The sequence below is a fragment of the Beta vulgaris genome, chromosome 8 (assembly GCF_026745355.1).
Source record: "Beta vulgaris subsp. vulgaris cultivar EL10 chromosome 8, EL10.2, whole genome shotgun sequence".
In the NCBI taxonomy this organism is placed as follows: Eukaryota; Viridiplantae; Streptophyta; class Magnoliopsida; order Caryophyllales; family Amaranthaceae; genus Beta; species Beta vulgaris.
The window spans coordinates 1324088-1349980 of NC_079209.1; the positions used below are offsets into that span (position 1 = coordinate 1324088).

General features: G+C 35.3%; 3 protein-coding genes across 3 annotated transcripts; 1 reads left to right on the forward strand and 2 right to left on the reverse strand.

The window, feature by feature from the left end:
* Positions 1-1005: 1005 nt before the first annotated feature.
* On the reverse strand, positions 1006-3486 carry LOC104900539 (protein GOS9). The gene is made up of 4 exons (XM_010687973.4): positions 3378-3486; positions 3018-3233; positions 2537-2797; positions 1006-1282 (listed from the first exon to the last, which is right to left on the reverse strand). The coding sequence occupies exons 1-4, from the start codon at positions 3396-3398 to the stop codon at positions 1259-1261; spliced, it is 522 nt and encodes a 173-aa protein (XP_010686275.2). The 5' UTR covers positions 3399-3486; the 3' UTR covers positions 1006-1258.
* Positions 3487-17954: 14468 nt separating this feature from the next.
* LOC104900540 (probable carboxylesterase 2) lies at positions 17955-18926 on the forward strand. Its single transcript, XM_010687974.3, has one exon. It carries the CDS (start codon positions 17955-17957, stop codon positions 18924-18926), a length of 972 nt encoding a protein of 323 aa, XP_010686276.2.
* A 2163-nt stretch (positions 18927-21089) lies between these two features.
* Positions 21090-25819, reverse strand: LOC104900541 (sugar carrier protein C). The gene is made up of 4 exons (XM_010687975.4): positions 25530-25819; positions 24914-25236; positions 22066-22692; positions 21090-21837 (listed from the first exon to the last, which is right to left on the reverse strand). Exons 1-4 carry the CDS (start codon positions 25657-25659, stop codon positions 21340-21342), a joined length of 1578 nt encoding a protein of 525 aa, XP_010686277.1. The 5' UTR covers positions 25660-25819; the 3' UTR covers positions 21090-21339.
* Between the last annotated feature and the right edge of the window lie 74 nt (positions 25820-25893).

The window sequence follows — 25893 nt, forward strand, 5'->3', positions numbered from 1 at the left end:
ATTCTATTTAAATTCGATTTATAAATTATAGCAAATTCATTATACAGTTGATGTTCCAAATATATAAGTTGAGGCGAATCAAACAAGATTCATATGATTATGTTTTTTCTTTATGTGTCCATCATGATGATTTAAATATATAGATAATGTTAGACTATAAACTATACTAGCAATTTTTGCACGCTATGCGTGCGTGTTAATTATGTTAGCTTTATTTTTTCTCAATTAGTGATTCATTAGTGTCATAACAAGTTTAATTATTTGAGCAAACATGTACAATTATTTTTAATCTTTTTGAATATATTTTTCTTCAATTAATGTTTCGTTCATTTTTTTAGCTATTAATAAAGTGGAAGAAAGTCTGTGCACAAATAAAGTGGAAGAATTTATGTACCAGGTTCAATTGTAGCATATTAATAAAGTGAAAAGGTTTGATCTACTCCCTCTGTTTTTTTTTATCATTCCTACTTTGACTTTGCACATTTGCCAATGCACGTTTTAAAACTTAAATATCTTTCATTATATATTAGTAAAAATTATAACGATTGAATATTAATAAAGTACTAATTGAGACGAATCAAACAAGACCCCACATGACTATGTTTTTTCTTATAAATTGAGAACATTTGAGAAGATTCTCTCTATGCATGAATAGTGTCAAGATTCTAAGTGAGAAAGATAAAAAAAAACAGAGGGAGTATATAATAGAGATTACCGAATAATAATCAACATTCAGGTTTGAAAATATTATCAGTAAAATTATTAATATGAAATTCAATTTTTTTTTCCTTCTAATTGTGTCAATCAAGTTTTATTGTCAATTTTATTTTTGATCAGAGTTTTTCACACATATGTAAGGAAATCATTTTCCATAATTTAATATTTAATATATATGACAATTTAAATTCATTAAAAATATATCAGACATTTTGTAAGAAGAAAACTATTTCTTCCCTTCACTTATATAATAGAAATATTAAAAGAAATCGAGAAATTACTTCGGGGTTTGACGAGCCAATAATATATTTATTTCAAAGACCTCACATTATATTATACATTAATTAACCAACCTGAAAGATCAAAGATACGATCGACAACATACGACATTCGCTCAAGTTTGTGATTACAATCACTCTTGAGAGGCCACTTATATAATACTATTACATATTTTTATCGTGGCTTATTAAAAGCATAAATAAAGTAGACGTCCTCATTGGCTGATGTCTGTAGTCTAACACTCCAAGAGTATCGTAATCAATTAGCCTTTGAGAGCAGAGAACTCCTGAATTTTGACATAGAGACCAATGAAAGGATTAGCTATGAGTATTAATGTAGAATATTAAAGCAGACAAACAAAAACAAATCTCCAAAAACAAAGAAATATATAACCTACTCCATCTAGTAATTAACATTTTCCCCCTCTAGCTGATAGAGGGAGTATACAAGAAAGTAAAAGGATTTTTTTTTTTAAAAGTTGATGAGATGAAGGATCCTACTGAACTGACACAGTGACACCTTATATAGGTACAACCAGTTAGGTTTGCAGGTTAGACTCCTTGGAGGGAGGGAGATAATAAAAGAAACCTCACCTCCAAAGAGAGTGAGATTTAATCCCATAACCTTGAAGTCATGAGGTCACATCTTTACCACTAGGTTAACCCTTGCTTGGTAAAAGCAAAAGGATATAAGCAAGCATGGAGCAAAAAGAGACATACTTTGAAAGTTGTAATAAATTCTATTATATTTTAAGAGGAGGAGAATTACCATTTCCAGTCCTAAATTTTTATAGTTCCTTGGTTTGTCATTTTGCAAAATTAGGTGTTTAAGAGAGGGGGAGGTTAAGGGGATCCCTAGTTCCCTAGCTACTCCCAACCACTATACTTGGCAAGCTGACGTTTGAATCCAACCTCAATGATTTTAAGACAAGAGTCTTGTCAAGTAACCAAATATTATTTATTGTACTACTTAAGTGAGTTTGAATATTTTCGTTCTTCTTTTCTTTCATGTCATGTTGAATTATATGGACACTACTCATATATGTTTGCAACAAGTATATATCCTTTCATTCAAATAAAAAGGATTACAAAAACTTATGTTGTTGTCGTATCAATCATCTGATAAGGGAATACATTATGTTCTAAATTTATTACACACTTGGGTATATTATGTCTTAAAACTTTGTATATTTTAGGCCAAGGTGTTAGGTCGAGCTTGATTTTTGGGCCGAATGTTCTAATTCTATTTGATGCTAAAAAAATAATAATTCTATTTTAGGCCTAAAACACGTGCAAAAGGACCAAAAATTTCTCCCAAAATTCGGACAGGGATAAAAAAAATATTCGTACCCAAACCCATGCTTTATTACTTTGCTAAATTTTTTTTATTATTATTTGAAACTCTCTCATTTTATTTACTTTCTCATTTAGACCATAAAAATGAGAAAAACTAATTCAATCCGTGTATTATGCATATGGTACATTCAAATAATGTGTGTACTTGTGAATTTCTAATAAAGTAAAAAAAATATATATCTTACCTTCCTCACGAAAACTCCAACAGAATTGAGGGCAATGTGGTGCCTTCCAAAAACTCCGACAACAGGACCATCAGTTATGTCTGGTGATGAAAAATCAGTTAAGTTATCCATACCCCAGCCTCCTAGGCCATATGGTCCATATCCTGCACGATTAAAATTGGTGTGTATCTTCAAGGTAGCAATACCAAATTGATTCCGAGGTACATCGGTTCCAAATTTCCCACTAAATTTGGTTAGGTATTCACCATCCTGGAGCACAATCTAATATATATATGTATGCACATATATATTATGACCAAAAGGAAAGATATAAAGGTTTACTTTACTGAAATTAATACAAAAACAATAAAAAGCTACTTCCCCCGTTTCGTTTTAAATGCAACAAAAGAATGTTATTTGTAAGATATAAAATATTACTTTGTTGCATTTAAAACGAAACGAATGAAGTATTAGTTTCGAAAGACATGATTTGAGTTTTGACCTGACTAATATGATGTGTTTCGGTTGGTGGGCTACCGTAACCAACCCATTCAGTGCGGGTAGTTCCATCAGGCTTAGCTATCTCGAACTTGAATGCATCCACAACGTATCCATGTTCCACTGATACTTTAGTAAAACGTTCACCATCCGCAAGTTGCACACGGTAATTTTCTGGCAACTGAGAACCATAAGGCCCGTATTGTTCAATCACCTTCCCCTGTAAGAGTAAACAAAAACATCCATTAAAATAAAATTTGCATGACAACAAAAATTAGATTTTAGAAGTAAGTAAAATTGGTTAGAAATATTTGCGTTTCATAATAATGATATATACTACTAGGAAAGCTAAGTATATACGCACACTAGCGATTGCTTGAGCCATTATTTCTTAAGTTTGCAAACTAGTTACTACTTTTAGTAGTTATAAGCTTGCTATACGATTGTTTTGTGGTTCATCACGAGAATGTCTGTACCTATATATATACACTTGAAGAGGGCAGAGTTGTGAATCTTATCCGATCGCAAGAACATATTTGCGTTCATCTTAAAAAAAGTAAGAACATATTCTTGTAATCTTGTTGGACAGCTGGGTATCTTGATCTAGGCTTGCCTCTTTTCTAGATTCGTCTTATCTTATGTGAATCTCAAAATTCAAAAGGAATATATGTTTAATGATTGATGGTATCAAGTTGAAGGTTAATATATATATATATATATATATTTTTTTTGGTTTAAGTAGAGCAATATATATAATAATAAACTGTCAAATACAAAGTTTAGCCATGATCATCGTTTCTGGCTTCCATATTACAATTACGCATGTCTTCTTCTAAAAACTTAATACATTCCGGGGGAGGGTTATTAAGATCCTGCAAAACGTTATATCCTGCGAACCTCCCTTGCGCAAATTTTGCTAGTGCATCCGCAGACTTGTTCGAGCTTCTTCCTTCATGTGTCAGCTCTATTCCGGCTTCTCTTTGGAGCAACACCCTGCAATCAGATATATCATTGTACAGAACACTTTTAGTTGTGCTGTTCTTTTTCATTTCCTCTATTGCATTTTTACAGTCGGAAGAAATGATACAGTGCTTCCAGTTATGGTTTGCAGCCCAGTTAACAGCCATGATGATGGCTTTTGTTTCGGCCTCCATAGCATTCGAGCAGAAGGTATTCATCCAGACCCCTTTCTGCCAAATGCCACGAAAATCACGGCATATTGCAGCCAGGCTAGTTTTCTTTGATAACAAAAGGAAGAAGCTATCCACATTTATTTTTAGAGTCTACATCGGGGGTGGAAACCACCTAGAGGGAGGGTTTAGAACAGCATTTTGCGAGAGATAGTTTGAAGGATTGTTGATAGAGTTTTTGTTGGGGGCTTTACCCACCTTAGGTTGGTTCGTGGAGTAGAACCATTCGGTGGCGGCCCAACGAGACTTTTTAATAGATGAGGAAGAAGAGATATTCTTCTTAGAAAAAACCCAAGAATTACGCCTTAGCCATAACCCCCATATAGAGAACAAGAAATCAACATTTGAAGGGATTAAAGAGGGAGTTATGTTCTTATCTTTGATAATATTATCTTTTAGCCAATCCTTAAAGGTCTTGCTATTATCACTACTTACTTTTTTTCATTCCAGACCTCTTTGGCTCTTGGGCAACTTCTTCGGATGTGATTCATGTTTTCCACTTCTTGGGGACAAAATTGACAATGTTTAGGGTAAGAGTTAATCCTAAGACTAATGCTTTCATTTGTAGGCATCCTATTCCACCAAGTTTGCCACAGGAAAAAATGGTGTTTGGGCAAACCCGGGGCTGTCCATATCCAATCCCACCCAGCGTTATCACCTGAAGTACATAGGAACTCTGATGCTTTTTTGAAGTTAAACTTGCTCATATCAGACCAAAGAGAGTAGGTGTGATCCTCTTTGGAAGAGAATTTAACTGCTCTAATTCTTTCAATTAAGGTACGGGGCAGATTAATGGAAGAAATCGAAGTGATATCTCGGTCTTTTAGTTCACTTAGACACAACTCGTTCTCACTTTTATTTAGGGGCCCGTGAATTAGCGATCTTAAATTATTTCCCTGGACCCAGTTGTCTTTCCATAGGTTAATGCAATCCCCGTTCCCTACCGCCCAGGCTAGGCTATGTTGATATACCTCCCACCCTTTCCCTAAGCACTTCCAAATGTGGGAACCCTTTTTGAAGTTAAGCGGTTCATGATTTTTATTGAAGTATTTCTCTTTGATAATATTAGAGGCCCACATTAGATTGTTGTCTAATTTCCAGCAGAGGCGAGTGAGACAAATTTTGTTTAGGTTACTATGAGTTGTAAAACCTAATCCACCTTGACTCTTTTGATTGCAAATTTTTTCCCAAGCAATCCATGAAATTCTTTTTTTATCTTCCTTACTATTCCAGAAGAAATTACTACAGATTGAGTCCAATTTTTGTTTTATCGAGGTCGGGAAATCTATTAAGTGCATGTAATAACGGGGAATAGCCTGAAGGGTCGCATTTATGAGAACCGCTCTACCCGCTTTATTAAGGCTTCTAGCTTTCCAGGAAGCCAGTTTATTGGCCACTTTATCAATAATGAAGCTTAACTTATTCTTTGATGGTTTCCTATGACAGAGGGGAAAGCCAAGGTATGTACCTAGGTCGTTTGTGCTAAGGATATTGAAGTCCTGCTCAAAATCATCTCTTATGTTCATATTTGTGTTAGGGGAGAAGTAGATCATACTCTTTGCATCATTTGATTTTTGGCCCGAAATAGCAAAGAAAGAGTTCAGAATAGATCTCATAGTGGATAGGGTGAGGGAATTTGCCTCACCGAAGAGTAATATGTCATCGGCGAAGAAAAGATGAGAGATTTCCGTGTTTCCTCCCCTGACCTTAAAGGGGGTCCAGGCTTTAAGGTTACAAGCCTCATGGATCTTTCTAGACAGGTAGTCAAGGCATATGATGAACAGATAAGGGGATAAAGGGTCTCCTTGTCTAATTCCCCTAGTCATATTAAAGGTTTTTGTTCGGTTCCCATTAACTTGGATAGAAGTATCTCCCGAGGACACACAGCTCATGATAAGTTTAATAGTTTTATATGAGAAGTTGAGACCTTTTAGACAATGTTCAATAAAAGGCCATTCCAGCCTATCATAAGCTTTCTCAAGATCTAGTTTTAGGGCAAAAAGGCCCTTTTTTCCTTTCTTTTTGTTCATGGAATGCAATACTTCAGAAGCAATTATGAAATTCTCCTCCGAGCCTCTCCCTTCAACTCCTTTGAGACCGTGGAGCCGCAAGGGTTCTTTGGTGGTATTCTTTTGCTATGGAATGAAGGACTCCACTCCTTTACTTCCATAACTAAGGAACCAAGAGCAATTCATGGAGTTATTCAGGTCCAAAATTCTCTACCTTTTTATATTACTGCTTTATATGCTAATACAAAGTATCATGGAAGACTTGAAATGTGGAATAACTTGGAAAGCATGAGTAAGAATATCAACCTCCCTTGGTTGGTCCTTGGCGATTTTAATGAAGTAACCCACTCTCATGAAAAATTTGGTGGCAACCCCCCAAAAATCTATAAGATGAATAAGTATAAAGAAACAATGGATCAATGTGGTTTGTTTGATTTGGGCTTTAGTGGGAGCAAGTTAACTTGGTTTAATAAAAGGAAGAGCTATCCAATATTTGAAAGATTAGATAGATGTTGGGCTTGTGAAAATTGGTCTCTTAGCTTCCCGGACGCTAGTGTTGTTAACTTGCCTAGGCTGTCATCCGATCATAATCCCATTCTCCTGAAATTAAGACACCAAACCCAGCCCAATCGGAAAACCTTCTTTAAATTCGAGCCCATGTGGGTTGAGAATCCATCCTTTGGCCCACTTGGTCCGAAGCCAATGGGCCTCATCCCACTCCCATCTGTCCACTAATCTAAAAGACCTTAGCGAAAAAATCCCGGATTGGAATAGTGAGGAAACGAATATTTGTAAAAAAAAGAAAAAGTTAATGGGTCGTATCAAAGGTACTCAAAAAGCTTATGATGCAGATCCTAGTAACTCCTTCCTTTTGGATTTAGAGGAGCAGCTTAATAATGAACTTAACTTAATATTAACTCAAGAAGAGGCCTATTGGCATATTAGGTCGAGAACAAATTGGCTAATAAATGGAGATCGAAATACGCATTTTTTCCACCTCTCTACCATATTTAGAAGGAAAGCGAATAGAATTTTGATGCTCAAAGATGACGTGGGAAATACTTATACGGATCAAAGTGATATTAATGATCTTATAGTAAACCACTACAAAAAACTATTCAAATCAGATTCCCTAACCCCTCCCCCCGAGATCCTTTCTGCCGAGTCGATAGATTGCAGTGAAATTCCTTCAATGTTAGAAGTCAAGGATGCGGTTTTTTCAATTGGAAAGTCAAAAGCTCCGGGGGATGATGGGTTTCACGCTTTTTTCTACCATCATTTTTGGGAAACAATAAAACTTGATTGCTATAATTGCGTGAAAGACATTTTCTATGCTCTTGACATGCCAAAAAACATGAACTCAACTCTCATCTCACTAATCCCTAAAATCAATAACCCCCTCAGACTGAACAACTTTAGACCCATTAGTCTTGTTAACTCGTCTTATAAAATGGTTACAAAGATCCTGGTTCAAAGAATGAGACCCTTTCTAAAACACATCATCTCTCCTAACCAGAAGGTTAATATATATGTTGATAAGAAATTGTGTGAGTTGCAATGTAAAAGATGTCAGTTCTTCATTCATTTCTACTTCAAAAGTAAATCAAACCGTTAGATCCCCTCATTGAAAGAGGGTGTTCATCACTGTTAGATCTACTCAAACTTCATGGTTTTGTTGACTTAGTTTTTGTTCTCTATTTAGATATCGTATGACTTTATATCAATGTCCCTTTGTATGATCTTCTTACCCAATTAACCATTTGAGGCAAGTTCTTCCTCTGACATCTGATGCCTAGCCACTGTAACAGCCCCCAAGAGCCTGAGACTAAATTCACACTCAAAAAACATATTAGTATGAGTTTCACAACCAGTAACACAGATCAAAGAAAGCTATATATCTAGATTATGCATCCTCAACTGAACCACCCAAATAATTTTTTCATTGGAATGCATAATTTTGTATTGACAGACCAATCTTGATCTAAGATGCAAATTATCCAATCTTGATCATAATTCATGATTTTTCGACCTATCACTCAAATTCAAATATATCATGAAGATTTCAACGTAAGGTGTGTTCTCTTCACCTTAAAAAATAAGTTTCAAGGTTAATCAGGTTTGTTCAATAAGGGCCAAAAAACTAAAAATCAAGGCTGGTCAAGTCTAATAAGTTCAGGCCTAATAAATTCCAGTGAAGAAAACGCACCCTTAAATAGTTCAGGTATAATAAGTTCAGGCCTAATAGTCAATGTTAAACAAGGATCAGACGCAATTGCATCTGAAACTAGCAGTAAATTTTTACCCACTGAAAGAAGATCTTTCGTTAATTTCTATAGTCGATGTGTTATTATTTACCTACCAACCACTGGCCAAACAATAATTTTTGCAGATCGATTTTTACGGTCGGTATGGGCGAAATCTTGTAATGAATGGAGCTTTTGCATAGAATTATGAACACATTGTGGACAAATTTACGTATAAATTGAAATTAAGGGCCATATTTTCAATTATGGCATGCTGTAGCGCCCACTGTCAAGTGTCAACTGTTCTTTATTTCTTTAATTATACGTGAAGTATATATCATGGGTCCATTAGTGGTTGGTACTTGGGTAGTACCGTAGTAGATGCCATACTTCTTTAAGACCTGAAAATTGATCATTTCTTTTTTGTCTAATGAGTCATGTGTTTCTAGTAGGCCAGGCTTGTTGAAATGCTTTAAATTTATAGTACTCTAACCCAGCATGGGCCATGGGGGATTATTCAATAAAGGCTAGTTAAAAGCGTACTATATAAAGGGTTGAGTTCACATACTTCTCTCTGTCTGAATTCATGGTTAATTGAAGAGAGGAAAGAGAAAAATTACAAAATAAAATTCAAGGTGGTGGTTAAAGAAACAAGATCCTGAAAAAATAATGACAGGAGGTGGAGTGATGGATGGAAGGTGGTGAATGTGTTTTGAGAGGAGGAGAGAGAAAGATTGTTATTCTCGTTTTCAGTGTCAAATCAGCCTTTTTTATTGATTTTATTTGAAGTTAACAGGGTGGTACTTTGAGTGAGCAAAGTGTAACTTTTACAACATGGGTGAGTAAACTGCAATTTTTTGCAAAGTTTATTATCCTATTTTATGCTTAATTCTGAAACGGTGAGATGTAGAAGACATATAAGATAGGTACTATATTTGAAAGAAAATAGTCGTTTTAAAATTGGGCAAGATTATGGGCATGTTTGGCAAAATCAGCGGTTCTAGTAACTGTTATTTGTTGTAGTAGCTGCAACTGTTGGGTTTAGTTGTCTACTTAGTAGTTGCTAGTGATTAGCGATTAAAGTAGTTGTTTAGTTAATTAGAAATGTTCCGCAAAAGTAGTTGTTGAAATTATAAAAGACAATAAATGACATGTAGTCAAACCTGAAATGAACGAAAACAATTTCATATGTTCGTTCAAAGCTAAATTCAATATTTAATTTTTCAAAAGAACTTACAAAAAAAAGGAGTATACGACTTTTTAACTACTCAAAGAAATGTATAAATTTAAGATGATATTCAACCCTCAAAAAATTTAGGGAAATTCCCATTGGTGACCTCTAACTTTAGCTTTTTTTCAATGGTCGACCAAGAAAATTTTCATTTTCAAATGTAACCCTTAACTTATTACTATTACAAAAATGTGACATTAATGATGCTCAGAACGTTAATGGGCTGTTAAATGTTATAATTACCCTAACCTTAGTTAACCTAGGTTTAACCAAACTATTCTCTCTCATCATATATCTTGAGTTTCCCTCCAAAAAACTTTTACTATTTCCCTCTTTTTTTCAGTTTCCCCTCTACTTAAACCCTTCCACCCCACCCCACTCCCCCAAAGAAAAGAGACATCCACAGTTTCAATGGCTTCTCGTGGATCCTCTTCTCAAATTTTTTCTCAGAACATATGGAATGTCAAGTGGGTAAAGATGAAGTCTTGCCGCTGCCATTCACAACGAAAATGTCAAATTCTAGTTTCAGATTCAATGAACAACCCTGGGAGATTGTATTACAAGTGCAAGGTATGCGCATATTTTGCTTGGGCCACTGAAGATGACATAATTAAAGGTGGCGAGGAGGTTGAATCTGGAGGAGCTGGAAGGAAGATTGAAGCAAATAGGGCTGCTGCAAGTGATTTGGTTAATATAAAGGAGACATTGAATGTAATGTTTACATATATGAAAGTTGTGCTTAAAATGGCTGTTATCTTGTATTTCATCCTTATTGTGCTTGTTTTGTCAAAGTAATGTAAGACTCAGTGGCTTTTGTAATGAGTGTTAACCGAATTATTAATAAAAATGTTGTTTTGGATGGCAACCATTTTCAATTTCACTGTAATACTTTGGACAGCAGTAGTCAAAATGTTGACTTTTGGATAACAACAATTTCCAACCCAAAATATATCCAACCCAAAGTAAATCTGCAGATTTCCATGTTAACCACCTAAGAGTAGTTAAACTAAAACACAATCCATTAAACAGTTGGTGGTGTGTACAAAAAAAGTTAGTTTCTTCTAATCAACCAAACAAGCAACTTAGGTGTTTTTAACAGAGTTCACAAAAAAAAAATGCAACTTGGTATCATCATTTTGGTGCTGGCTGAGTAAGTGAAAAAGGAACAGCTTGTTGGGAGCTTGATTCTCCTCTGTGAGTTCTTGGAGTTGGTTGTGATGTTGAGACACTCTTCCCCTTCTTAGGTTGCTTCCTCTGGTTCTTCACAACTGCCACTCCTTTCCCTTTTTCTTTGTTAGTCAGTCCTCCTTTGCAAGTTTTGGCATTATGTTCAAAATTTTTGCATTTGCTGCACCTTATAGTCTTGGACTTCTTCCCCTTTTGTTGCTCACCCTCTTCTCGCCTTCTATTTCTTGATGGTCTGCCAATACCCCTCTTCAAAGGTGGTGGTGCAATAAATGGATGCGTAGTTTCTGGCCACTGATCTCTGTCTGCAATGGACTTAATGTTGTGTGCATATGCTCTCTTGTATAGTTGAACACTGTACCAGTCACTTACATATTTGTATGGATCCTCCCCTGCTGAGTGGATTGCCCTCATGGCATGTTTGCAAGACAACCCACTCAACTGCCATGCCCCACACAAACATGGTTGGTTGTTCAAACTCACATGAAGTGTTGATTTTCCATCAACAACTTCATATTCACCATCACCTGACATGTAAGCCTTGCAGGTCCTTGAATCATGGCTTAGAACTTGCACTCTCTTGATGATGTTGGGGCAAATGTCATCTCTCTCTCCCAATCTTCACAAGCTTGCCTTCTGGTGGCAAGTCTCACCATAGTAACCCTTCTTATACCTACCAACATAACAGAGAGATATGAGTACAGAGAGCAAATTAGCGCACTTTCAATCAACATTCTAAGTGTAGTAAGTACCTTCTAAAAGTGTTAGCACAGGTCTGCATCTGTCAATGCCTAAAGTGGCATTGAAACTCTTAACAAAATTTGTTTTGTTGACATCACACTTAATGTGGGTTTTGAAGGCATGTTTGGACCAGGTTTCTTGTTCCCCCACATTTGAGAGCCACACCAATGCATCTGGATTAACTTTCTGCAGCTGGTCCATTGCTTTCTTAAATGTGAACTTTGAATAAGCTCCACAAGCTTTCCAAAAAAGATTGAACATCAATGGACCTGGGTATTTTCTCTTCCAGTTTTGGCACAAGTGCTTGCAGCAGTACCTTCTACTAACTTGAGGCCATAGCTCACCCAAAGCTAAGTCAATCCCCTGTACAAAAATGCAACATTAAAAGGGAAGTATGTTAGAGGATAGGAAAGACAAAGAAAAAAAATTAGCAAATTATGGCACTTTCATACCTTTTGCCTATCTGATATTATGCACCACAAATCCCCTCTTCCACTGTCCTTCAGAAGATTCTTCAGATGCCAGACAAAAAATTTCCAACTATCTGCATCTTCACCTTGTACAATTTCCTGGGCAAAGGGAAATAGTTCATTATTACCATCTAAGGCAACTGCAGATAACAACACACCTCCAAAATTACCCTTTAAGTGAGCTCCATCTACTCCTATTAGGCTTCTCACTAGTACAGAAAAGGCAATTTGCGTCGGATGTGAGGCGCCTATTTGCGTCGCACATAGGTCCGACACCAAAGGCCTCGACGCAAATAGCCCAAACATGATCTGCGTCGTATTACGAGCGACGCAAATGGTAGCACTATTTGCGTCGCACCCTATATACGGTGCGACGCACATTATCAATCCCCAGCCTAGAATTCCATCCCCAGCAGCCCTAGAATGGCCATGTGCGACGCATATGCTTCAGTTTTTTTAAAAAAAAGTAGGCTTTGCGTCGGATGGAGGTCCACATCCGACGCAAATGGCTCATTTATTAAAAAAAAAAAACAAAAATACATTTCACCATTAACATCTAAATTACAGAATGACAACATAAACGAAAATAAAACTGAACGGAAATAAAACAACATACGAACGAAAATAAAACAACATATGAACGAAAATAAAACTGAACGAAAATAAAACTAGAGCTAAAAATGTCAAAATTATATTATACAACATGGATGAAACAGAATTACAACATTTGTCAAAACAGAATGAAACAAAATCAGATCTAAAAACTGAACAAAAATAAAACGAAATTGAAAATAAAAATTGAACGAAAATAAAATATTATTGTTCGTCAATTTTGTTCTTTATCAGATCTAAAAATTACAACACTTAGATAAAAAATTGAACCTAAAAATCAACAAAATCAGATCTAAACAAACGAAGAAGTGTTCGAACTGGAAGTCACGAAATTTCTGGAATTTATGACTCTTCCTCAGTTGTTCTTTGTGAAATTTCTGGAAATTCGAACTGGAAAAGCGAAGAAATGTCGAAAAAAAGACGGTCTTCAAACAGATCTGAAAAAAAAATGGCAAATAACTAAAGATTAATACATGCAAAAAAGAAGAAAAACGAAAAATAAACATGTTACCTTAGTCTTGGAGTGCGAAGAACGAAATCAGTAGACTCATAAAACAAAAACGATTCCAATTCACGAACGAACGAAGGAAATGAAGTGAGTGAGGGACGAAAGAAATTTCACGAAATCTGAAAGAAGAGAGAAGAAATGACAATTGATAATTCGAAGAAATAATATAACAGATCAACCCTAAGAAAAAAGAAGTGAAATTTTGATTTAGTAGTAAGTACCTTGAAGTTGTAAACAGGAATGGAAGAAGATGACAGAAGTTTGATTGAGGAACAAGAACAATCCATTTTTGTGGTTAATAATACTGAGACAGTGATGAAATTAAGTAAACTGAGAAAAGAAATGGGACCCTGAAATGGAGTGAGTGAGGAGGGAGAGAGAGAAGAGAGAGAGAAGAGAGGGAAGAGAGAGAACCGCGGATCTGAAAGAAATGGAGTGAGTGAGGGGAAGAGAGAGAAGAGAGAGGAGAGTGATGGGAAACGGCTGAGAGTAAATGGTTTTAGGTTTAATAGGAGTGAGAGAGAGTGAAATGGAACCCTGAAATTCACGCGGGTTAATGGGCCGCGGCTGCGTCGGACGGGTCATTAAGTCCGACGCAAATTGGGTTTTTGCAACGCGCTAAAGTAACATGCGACGCACATTGGGTTCTCGATTTGCGTCGTATGTTCCTGCAGGTCCGACGCACATTGGGTTCTTGCAACGCACCTATGGTATATGCGACGCATATAGCTCATACTGGTGCTCACTTACATATGATGTGCGTCGCACTCTTCTTCGCGTGCGACGCAAATGACCCTTTTGCGTCATTTCCGTTTCAGTGCGACGCAAATTGGGGGACGCAAATCATCGTTTTTCTACTAGTGTCTGCACCCAGCCACCAACCCATCAACTGCTCCTTTGAAAGAAATGAAAATGCTAGAAAAGGTTAGGGGTCTCTCTGGATCAGATGCAGGGAACCATGCACAGAAAGCAGCTGAATGTGGGTTAGTTTCCCTGATTATATCACAATACTGAGGTAAGTGACCATAAGAGAGATCATGCCCACCATGAATCTCCTTCAAAGCAAGTGACCTCATTCTGTACACTGATGTTTTGCGCATCTCCACACCATACCTATCTTTAAGTAAATCATTCAATGCTTTGGCAGGTATGTCATTGTTTGCACGGATGTCTTCAAGCAACACTCTTGCTGCTCACTTGACACTGACCATTGGATTGTTAATCTCCATTCCAGCACATGTATGTTCAGGGCTTTGAATAGTCTTAATTGCCCATGTGCAACCATCTGGCAATCTTGATGCATGTAACCTCCATGCACAATATGAGGAGGAACACCTCACAATGTACCTCATGTTACTTGTCTTATCTACCACAACTGAGAACCCACATTGAATTGCATAGTCCCTAACAACATCCCTGAGATGCTGCTTATCAGTGAATAACTGCCATGACTTAAGCTTTATTTTCCCAAACTCTTCATCCTTATAAACCTCACCATTTCTATACAAATTTGAGAAATAATTTTCTGCCCCATCCTCCTCAATGGCATCCCAGTTGTTATCATCATATGGGTCAAAGCAGTCATTCACCATGGGTCCATATTCATCCTCACTCAAATCAGCTTCATCAACCACACTCTCATCACTCTCATCAATCTCTTCATTTTCTTCACTGTGTGATGGTGAGTAAATATCATCCTCAGAATGTGAACCCTCATCCTCATCTGTCTCATTAAGAGAAGCAACATTTTCCACCCTCATCCTCTTTCCCCTATCATATTTGTCCTTCTTAGCCAAGTAACTCTCTGTTCCAGGGTTGTAAGGAATGCCTTTTCTCTTAGCAGTTGTTCTAGGTACTCTTTTAGAGACTATTGGGAGCTTTTTGGGTCTTCTAGGTACTTCTTCAGAGTTGCATTGTGGTGGTCCAAGGTCTGCTACAGAAGGTTGTGGAGTAGTTACTCCAGGTTCAGTTTGTGATAAATATGAGGTTATGCTATTTCTCCCACCACCTCTCCCTCTTCCTCTCCCACCACCTCTCCCTCTTCCTCTCACACCACCTCTCCCACCACCTCTCCATGTACCTGTACTGCTAGTAGGTGGTGGTTCCTTAAATAGAGACAGTGCAATGTCACCCCATTTCTCTTCTATGCATTGGTTTATACCATGATCTAACAAGTCATCATTATTAGCATCAAGTATAGGTCTCTCTTGAATCCTTAGACTTCTCCTAGGAGAAACAAAGTGGGTTGTGAATCCATATTGATTATGGGTTGTGAATCCAAATTGGTTATGGGTTGTGAATCCAAATTGGTTATGGGTTGTGAATCCGAATTGGTTAATATGGGTTGTGAACCATGACCATCCTCCATATCACCCTCAATTGATTGTGTTTTCCATAAATTTCTTGCAGCAATTACTAATTGTGTAGGTTTAGACACCTCACTAACCCAAATGTTGATCTCATTTTTGTTATTTAGGTTGTTAAACATGTTCAGTAGGTCTTTGTCATTAAGAATGTCACAATGTTTCATCTCATAAACATAGGAGAATGTAGGATTCTTTGGGGTTCTAACTTTACCATCCCTAGCTTTTACCCAATACTCAATTACAAGATCAATCATCATAACTTTATCCACATCTTCTACCAATATATCAACATCCACACCCCTATACTGAAATTTGAGAAGAACATTCTCCATGCTGTATAAGTACAAAACAAACAAATGAAAGAAATGGAAATTTCAGAATCACATTCACTAAAAATCCAATTTTTCATTAGGGCAAATATTTTGGTTTGACATACATATAAACAGAGCATAAAACATAGGGCAACAAAATTTTCAAACAGAATTATGGTTTATGAGTACAAAAATGATTTACATGTTCCTTCTACACTTGAAATTCGCAAAGAACACAAAAATTCGATCACAATCAAGCAAGAACCACCACAATACGGCACAATTTCAAAGAAATCAAACCCGATAATCGCACTATGAACTTTGGAAAAAAAAAAAGATTTTTATGAGAAGAAAGAGAAGAACTTTGAATGAATCTTCTTCAGATATGGAAGAAAGAGAAGAAATTGGTGCTAAGGAAGGAAAACAGAGAAGGAGATGAAGGGGTAGTTCCTTCGAAGAAGAAAGAGAAAGATGGAGGGGGAGAGGGTAAATTAATTACTTGTCTTCATTTGACAGTAGGTAATTTGGTTTTTGAGGGGCCCTAGGTTAACTAAGGTTAGTGTAATTGTTACATTTAACAGCTAATTAACGTTTTCAGTATCATTAATGTCACGTTTATGTAATAGTAATTATTTTAGGATTACATTTGAAAATGAAAATTTTCTTGGTCTACCATTGAAAAAAAGCTAAAGTTAGAGGTCACCAATGGGAATTTCCCAAAAATTTACTTTACTTATTTTGACTAAAATGCTTATGGAATGAGGAGTATAAATTACTGTGAAATATCAGTTATATATTATCTTTAAATAAATATTTAAATCACATTTATGCTATTATAAAAAAACAATGATGCCACAAAATAAAACAATTAACAAATAGTAAAAGAAAAAGAAATTAAAAACATGGGTCAATAATTCTACCTTATGCTATTATATAGTGTTTATTTGCTAGACCGCTACCTATAAATCTCAAACGTCACCTGTAGTAACGTTCTACAACCTCTACCCATAATCTACTATAACCGCTACCCGCTACTACAACCACTATCTTACCAATCACTCATAATTTTCTTAAGCAGCATTTTAATCTTCTCCAACTGCTACCCGCTACCTAAAACGCTAATATCAAATATGACCTAATACCTATATTCACTGATTGAAGATATTATAGAGTGAGACAAGGGAAAGAGAGAAAATTGATGGGGGTGGAAATATAGAAATTGCTAAAATTTAAGGATTTATGGAATTAGGAAATATGAGAAGCCCAATTGTTTAATTTCATGAAATCTTATAGAAATCTCACGACATCTCCGTTTTATTTTTCAATCTGAGTTTGTCTTGTAAGAGAACGCTTATTTTTAAATTAAAATTAGGCCATGATAAACCCAATATTAAAAAGAGAATTAGCCCAGGCCAATAGTAACTATGTTAATTTCTTTCGGTGATTAGTTTAATACACTTAGTGCCTAAGTCTACTTTTATATTAAAATTAAACCGTCTCTTCTAATAATTTTTGAAATTTATTTTTCTTGAAAAACAGACTGAATTCTTTTGTTGAATTATGAACCCTAGACAGGCACCCCTCCTACTCTGGCCCAGGGCCGGTCCTACTCCTACCCACATTCCTTCATTAGTTTATGATATAACGGGTTGCATATAAGAATTGTATTTTAGATACTAGTTATAAATTTACTCTTCATATATATTACACATATACAAATAAAAAGAAACTACTTAAAATAAAGATGTTCATCCGGTCATTAAACAACTTTAGTGAATGAACTATTTAATGTTTTCATAAGCTATACTCCATTGACAATTTAACAAACAATACTCCGTCCACTCATACAAACAAACAAATAAAAAAAATTACTCCGAATAGTCAGCTGGGGAGCCAAAATCTTGCGGCATCTGACGAAGTTTCCTTATTCCCGCAAATAGAGTTGCGCGTACGCCTATTGCATTTTAGACGATCCTTCAAATTTTACAAGTATTTAATTTCGCTTCCTCAACCTTAACTTCAATTTCTTAAAAACATACCAAAACACTCAAAAATCAATCTCAATATCCCTATTAATGGATCTACCTAACATCTCCACCAAATCAAACGTAGCTCATGACGTTTTCCCTTACCTTATTGAATACAAAGATGGAACTATAGAAAGATTAGCCGGAACCAACAAAGCACCTCCAGGGTTTGATCCTACTACTAGGGTCACCTCCAAGGATGTCATACTCGTATCCGACACACGTCTTTCCGCTAGGCTCTACCATCCTATGACGACTACGATCACCAATGAGAAATTACCACTAGTCTTATATTTCCACGGGGGAGCCTTCCTTATAGCCTCCCCCGCGGAACCCCTCTACCACAATTTTTGCAACAATCTAGCAGGGTCTACCAAGGCCTTGGTAATTTCACTAGACTACAGGTTAGCACCCGAATACCCTCTTCCCATCGCGTTTAATGATGCATGGGAAGCCATCCAGTGGATGGCTTCCCATGTTACAGAAGATGGACCCGAAGATTGGCTTAATCAAAAGGTAGATTATAATAAGGTATTTTTATTGGGGGATAGTGCGGGGGCCACTATGGCCCATCATCTAGCATCTCGAGTGTCCCGATTTTCAAGTCAAGTCAAAATTCATGGAATTGGCCTTATTCATCCATATTTTTGGGGTTCTAACCCCATTGGATTGGAACGAGCTGATCCAGTAAGGAAAGAGTTGGTAGATAAATGGTGGTTATACGTGTGCCCGTCAAATAAAGGATGTGATGATCCAATTATCAACCCTTTTGTTGACAAAGTTCCGAGTTTGGATCAATTTGTGTGTGAGAGGATGCTTGTGCTAGTTGCGGAGAAGGATATATTGAGAGAAAGAGGGAGACTTTACTATAATGCAATGTTGAAGCATAAAAAGGTGGAGTATTTTGAGTCTCTAGGAGAAGATCATGTGTTTCACATCTTCAATCCTCACTCTGAGAAGGCTAAGGTGTTGATGTCAAAATTAGCTTCTTTCATCAACAACCAAGAGGTGATAATTTAGCGGTTTAATATTAATCAAGATTTTGTTTGTGATTAGTTGTAGTAATAATAAGTAGTTCTACGCTGTCTTAAATCAAATTCTATACAAGTAGCTAAATATAGCAAGTGATTTGTATAACAATAGGTTTATCTGCAAAGCCTTAAAACTAGTTGTTGGCTTAGCTTGACAAATGTTGTATCTAATCTTGTGTCATAGATATTTATGAATATACATCCTGCTATTTCATGATTTGCCAATTCACAAATATAACATCCATTGTTGGAAAGAGTGTCATAAAATACACTGATATAGATATGATTCAATTTTAAGTTATGGAGTACCAGTATATCATGTCTATATAAGAATTTACCAACTAATAAAAAGATAGTCTATATCATACTTGATTACAAGACATGAGAAAGATGTATTATTATTGTTGATAATGAAATTTGAACTAGCTCCTATATGGCACTTCAATTCATAAAAATGGTAGGAACTTTCTCCTTTTCAATGCTTACAAGGAAAATAACCGTAATGAAAATGTTTGGTCAAAGATTTTAAAGTTTGACCTCAATAGAGATAAACAAGCTAAGCACTATATATAAGACTGAGGGAGTATATTCATTGTTTATATTATGGAACAAAATTGTGTACTCATAACCTCTGCTCAAGATACATCATCAATTTTCTCTTACTAAGTTAAAGAAAAAAGTTCTCTCTTTTCTAATAGAACTATAATAGAAGTAATTTACAAGTTCAAGCATGTGGTCTTGGTAATATACAAACAACTTTGACTACTATAGTACTACTAATAGTTATTGGTTGCAAAGGGTCATGAATCTAGGGGTGAGAATGAGCCGAGCCGAGCCCTAATAGTTTTATGATATTGGATGTACAATGAAATTTGCCACTGCAGCTTGCATGTTAGTTTTGATTTTAACTTCGGAGATCATGGATACATTGTACATGGTCTAATATGGTGTCTAGTGATCAAATAAAACGTGGTCGGTTAAGTGGAGGATGTGCCACCAATCACTTCGAAGATTTACTTTCTATTTTCAAAAAGAGTTCTGTTATGTTTGAATATAATATAACCAACTTACTGTAATGCTTAAAACCGTGAAATAATGAACACGTTTATATTGACTTGGCATATTTTTCGTCCAATCAAGTTTTAGATCAAAGTGTCTTAGTTATGCTGCCATCCTTTTAGCCTTCTCTTCTATATTACTTCCAGAAAAGGAAATAAAAGAAAAAATCCACATGTAATAACTATGAACAAAAGAGGGAGAAAAAGTCATATATACTTTATTTTAGTAATATTTTTGTTCCAGTTGGAATAAATAGGGAGTGAATCGATATCTTCTTGTCACGCGGATCGGTTTGAGGACCTGCAACATAGAATATGTAAACTAATGTCGTGGTTGATTCAAGAAACGACCCTCCGATGCCTAAGTCAGTAAGAATAAAGTCGGTAGCTCTCAAGTAGAGTGTAATTGTGATTGTGAACGTACCTTATGACTCAGATCAATAGGGTCTCTATAGAGCCTTTAGTGTCCCAAGCTAGGTAGTACACAGCTCCTATTGATTGAATGCAATTTTATCCACTTTTGATACTTATCTTTAAGCCTATATGCTTTGCTAAGACAATATCGGATCAGACCCAAGCTCATTGGGATAGCCCATGCAATTGGTAAGGTGCCCGATAAAGACCAGTATGACAAGAATATCGGTATCATGCACATAATAATCGTCCTAGCCATCAAGAGATACCTGGATGGTTTGACCATGGCGGTCAATGGCGTGTGACAGCTCTCATATAGTTTTATAATTCAATTAGGCTATGTTCTTTTGAGCTGATATATGATGAACTGAATTGAAATTAACTAACATTAATGAGTTAAAATGAACTAAATTAATTTTCCAGAACCGAAATGAAATTAATTTTGTTGAACTGAACTAAAATGTGTTGATGAATTTGTTGTTGAGCCAACTCTGTATTAGACATTTAGACTCCAATCTCAAACTTAGAGCGGACATGATTTTGATGAGAAACTTATTTCAACATTTGTGTGGAATTTACGTTCTATTCAATATTGGTAGGTTTTATGTTCACACACCCATGTGAGATTAACATAATAATGTAGATTAGTATGAGATAAAATTTAGGAAACAAGAATTCCATGTTAAAACAATCAAGTATATACTCTATTTGAATACCACTCTTACAAGCTATAGCCATTAGTTCATATCGAATCATAAATTTCAAATGTTCCCATAAAAAGTGGCAATCTAATGAAATAACATAACCATTAATTCCATAAACAAGTAATAACAAGAGCTAATCTAATGAAATAAATACAATTCTGTGTATCTTTTCTACCAGATTTTCAGCTAAAACCAATTATAATCCTTTAATCTTAGTGAAAAATCTTCAATAAACACTCTTAGAAGGCATCACATTGTTATTATTCTTTCCCATTTCAAGAGTAGAAGCACCATGTGGTAAATCTTCATCAGGAATGTACTTGCCCCAAAACCAATGGTTCTTCCACACAATGCTCATTTCTTCAATGGGAACACCCTTAGTCTCCGGGAGAAATAGGTAGACGAAGATAGACATAACCACGACGAAGAAGGCGAAGAAGAGGAAGAGCCCGAATTTGAGATGGCAGAGCATAGTTAGGAAAATTTGGGCTATTACAAAGGTGAAGAACATGTTGACAGATACATTAATACTTTGAGCTGCAGACCTGATCTCTAATGGGAAGATTTCAGAGGGTACTAACCACCCTAATGGACCCCATGACCATGCAAAGGCCGAGACGTAGATGCATATGAAAAGCACCACCACTATGGCATACCATTCTGGGAGATTTTCTGCTGTTCCACTTACTCCAAATTTCACTCCAATGAAGATGGCTACAACTACCTGTAAACATGCACAACGGATTAAAAACCAACAATTCGAATCAATCATTATTGTCAAAGGACCAACTCAACCAAAAGCTTAAGCCGATGGTTGAGGTCACAGGAATAGATCTATACTCTATCAATTATGTACGTGTAGCAATACTTTCAAGAATTAGCATGAAACTAAGTAAAAAAGAAGATTGTTAAACTAATGATCAAAGAGCAAGAAATTAAACATGATTCATACCTGGCAAATGAACATTTGAACACCACCTTCAAGGAAAAGGAACCTACGACCCCATTTATCAACACCATAAATAGAAACCATAGTAGCCAAAACATTAACACCACCAGTAATAACAGCAGACATAAGTGAAGCATTATCTCCAAAACCAATAGTCTTAAACAACACAGGAGCATAAAACATGATCACATTAATCCCAGTAAGTTGTTGAAAGAATGGTATTGCAATAGCCATAGTAAGATGAGGCCTATACTTCCTTTGCAATAAGTTTCTCCATGGATGTTCAACCTTCTTAGAGTTTTCACTTGCTACTACTAAGTCATTAAACTCGTCTTCAACATCATCTACTCCGCGAACTCTTTTAAGTTTAAGCAAGGCTTCATCACGTTTACCACGCTCGATCATTGAGTTAGGAGTGTCAGGGAGAAGTAAGGAACCAATACTGATGATTATAGCAGGAACCATTGCACCTCCTAAACTTAATCTCCAACCCCAATCGTGAATTTTGGCGAAGAAGTAATTTAGAACATTGGCTATTAAGATGCCTATTGTAATGGAGAGTTGAAAGCCAATGTTGAGTGATCCTCTGTACTTGTATGGTGCCATTTCTGATAAGTATAGTGGTACAGACTGTAATTAAAGGTAGTTAAACATAGGTTAGTGTAAGAAAAATAATTTAGTTAAGTGATTATCACTTCTTTATTTCATAAATAAATACATATACATGCATGGATTCATTTTTTTTCCTAGTTGAGTGTAGAAATCATCAAACTAAGAACAACATTATATTGTGAAAATGGCAAACTTTAATTTAAGTAGTGAAGGTTACGTATTGAGTTGAACTAAAATGAGTTCTTACATTATCTATATAAATATATTAAAAGGCGTGTATAAACAAGATACTTTGTCACGTGACGCTCTCCCAAGAGAATTTTAGTTCATGCAATCCATGTACAATAACAAAATTTAGAAATTACGTAGTATATGGTTTGATCTAAACTATAGGGATTCAGGAGTTTCGTATAGGAACTTAGGGAAATATAAGTATATTCTTATTGTTAAGAAACAAATGAAGTAATTATCTTGAGGTAATCTCTATTAGGGAAGAGGAGGGGGATATCAAGAATGGTACGTAAACTCTTTTATACCCGTAATAATAAAATACAAATTCACCATCATTTACCATTATACCTTCAATTAACAAAATATTTACATCACCCTTGATTTATTGGTTTTCAAAAAACAAAAGAAAAATATGCAATGAACTTTATGAATAATTTTTCATATATTATTACGCAATTGATCTTTTATCTATTTTCGCATACATCACATTCATACAAAACTAATTGTTGATATTGAAAGCTTTTGGGAAAAGGAAAAGATATTGTTTCAACTAGATGGACCACAGGAGCTAGCTAGGCCACAGGTTAGGGAGTTGGGACAGTAGTTTTGACTTGTCAGTACTCAGTAGATATACATAACTAAGCAAGTTTGAACTTAAATATAGGATAAGTGTAATTATTTACTCTCTAAACATTAAAAAAATGTAAGCTGTAAAATGAAAAGCACAAGTTGTTGAGAAAACTAAAACAAGTAGATGGGAAAAGAACAGTATAACTTTTGTCCCTACCTTAAAGTTAAATAAATCAAATTATGTCATCTTCAATGAAAAAGAGTAAAAAAAAAAGAGTAGGATTATTCAAAGTAAAGTAATACTTTGTGTGAATAAATATATATTTGCAAATTGGCCAACGACTCTTTGAATTCAACAACGGTGCATGAACGTTTATAATTATTTGAATTATTATGAAGAAAAAAGGGTCCAAAATAATAGTATGAAACAGTGAATCTTTATGAACAACTAAGCAACTGATGTTATATATCATTACAAAAACTGAAACAACCATTAATTTTTAGTTGTTCACATGTCCACTACATGATGGTATGGAATTGTAGTATAATATACTTTTATGGCAATGAATATTTTTAAGCAACAGATCGGAATCAAAGAAAATCGCACAATGATGTATTCAATTTTCATTTTCTAAGAAGTCATTATCAATGGATCTCATGTATAGTATATGACCTACAACCTTAATGCAGGCCATAGTTTCTGTAGGTGGAAATAATAACGATAGCTCCATAACTCATGAAAAGTGAAATAGGCATTTAATGACCCATAATTTGGAAATAAATTTGCAATATGATAAAGTATTTGATATTTATCCTATTTTCCAACTCTCGCTCACGGTCCATTTAACACTTAAAAGAAAGAATTCGTAACAATAAATTTATGTAAATTGAGGAAGGGAAAAGTACAATGCTAATATATATGTGATGTCATTGTCGTAGTGATAATGAAATTTCACCTAAACATGAACTTCTGTCGTAAGTATTTGTTACCGGTAAATTACACATTCAAGTCGTAATGGATAATAATGAAATTTCAAGAAAAGACAAAAATACTAGCATGAATACGCTAATGTAAAATCATATACTTCTAAGGTAACTCCAAAATATCATGCTATCAATTTTAATTAGGAAAAAAAGGTACAGAGCAACATTTTGCCATTGGAATTTGGAACTAAAAAACATCCAAAATTTATAATGGGTAAATGAACAAAAAGGTAGGAATACAAACATAATTTTTGATAAGTGAACAAGAACACAAACAAGAAGAATCTTTGAAGCAAGAAGACAAAATTAAACCATGTGAAAGTATCAAAAATCAAAGAAAAAGGCTGAAATTTGGAATTTTCTGTAGAAATAATATTCAACTTATTGATAATAATTAAGACAAATATTAACATATTCCAAGTATTAAAAAAAACAAAAGAAATAAGAAAAATACCTGATTGGCGAATCCAACACCAAAACCAAGCAAAATTCGACCAACAATAAGCATGGCAACATCTTTAGCTAAAGCATTGATTATGGCACCAACACAAAAAAGTAGACCTCCAAATAACATGGATAATTTTCTACCCAATTTTCTAGTAACAACTGAAGCCACAAGTGAAGCCACTAAAGCAGCAACATACAAAGATGATGTGAACAATGTTAATGTTACACTATCAAATTTGCAATATTGATTTACTGATTTATCTAGTGCTTCTTTTCTGTATACTGATGGGAAAAACTTCTTCAAGAAATCAGGCATAGATGTAACTCCACCTAATCAAAGTTGTACCAAAAAGAAAAAATTAGAAGTCAACTAAGTAGTTGTGAATTAAATCTTACTGATATAGTATAAAACTATTCTTGCGACTCCAATCAAAAGCTTAAGCTGATGGTTGGAGTTCCGAGAATGATGGTTGGAGTCCGAAGAATAGTTTTATACTCTATCACTTATATATAGTGATGAAAACTTACGAAGCACGAAAATTTCTAGGACCTAAGCTCTAGCCATTTTCATGCTATACAGATAAAAAAAATACTCCATCCGACTCAAAATATAGTTCCGATACCTGAAATTCCGATATCATAACCAAAGATGAGACCACCCATGGCAGCAACAATGCATGTTGCTAGAACATAAGGGGTGAGTTTTCCGGGGTATTCTTTACCCCCTTGCGTTACAAATCCTCCTGCGGGCATTTTGTTGTTCTTGGATTAGAGAAAGTGGAAAAAAGAGAGGAATTAAGAAGAGAAAATAGTGGTATTATGAAAGAGGAGGTGTAGAGTAGATAAATAGGTAGTATGTATGATTTATGAAGGGAGAGTTTATATAGAAAGATATCTTGCCATAATAGTCTTCGTATCTTTAGTTGTAGAATATGGGAAAAAAGCTAGCTGTCAAGGATAATTACTTACTTTTATTTCTATTTTTCT

Coding starts and splice junctions, on each gene's coding strand:
- LOC104900541 (XM_010687975.4), bottom strand. CDS start 25,659: ATGCCCGCAGGAGGATTTGTAACGCAAGGGGGTAAAGAATACCCCGGA. Junction 22,693..24,913: donor GTGTTGGATTCGCCAATCAG/GTATTTTTCTTA, acceptor CTTTAATTACAG/TCTGTACCACTATACTTATC. Junction 21,838..22,065: donor TTCAAATGTTCATTTGCCAG/GTATGAATCATG, acceptor GCATGTTTACAG/GTAGTTGTAGCCATCTTCAT.
- LOC104900540 (XM_010687974.3), top strand. CDS start 17,955: ATGGATCTACCTAACATCTCCACCAAATCAAACGTAGCTCATGACGTT.
- LOC104900539 (XM_010687973.4), bottom strand. CDS start 3,398: ATGGCTCAAGCAATCGCTAGT. Junction 3,234..3,377: donor TGGCTCAAGCAATCGCTAGT/GTGCGTATATAC, acceptor TTACTCTTACAG/GGGAAGGTGATTGAACAATA. Junction 1,283..2,536: donor TTGGAGTTTTCGTGAGGAAG/GTAAGATATATA, acceptor GTCAAAATTCAG/GAGTTCTCTGCTCTCAAAGG.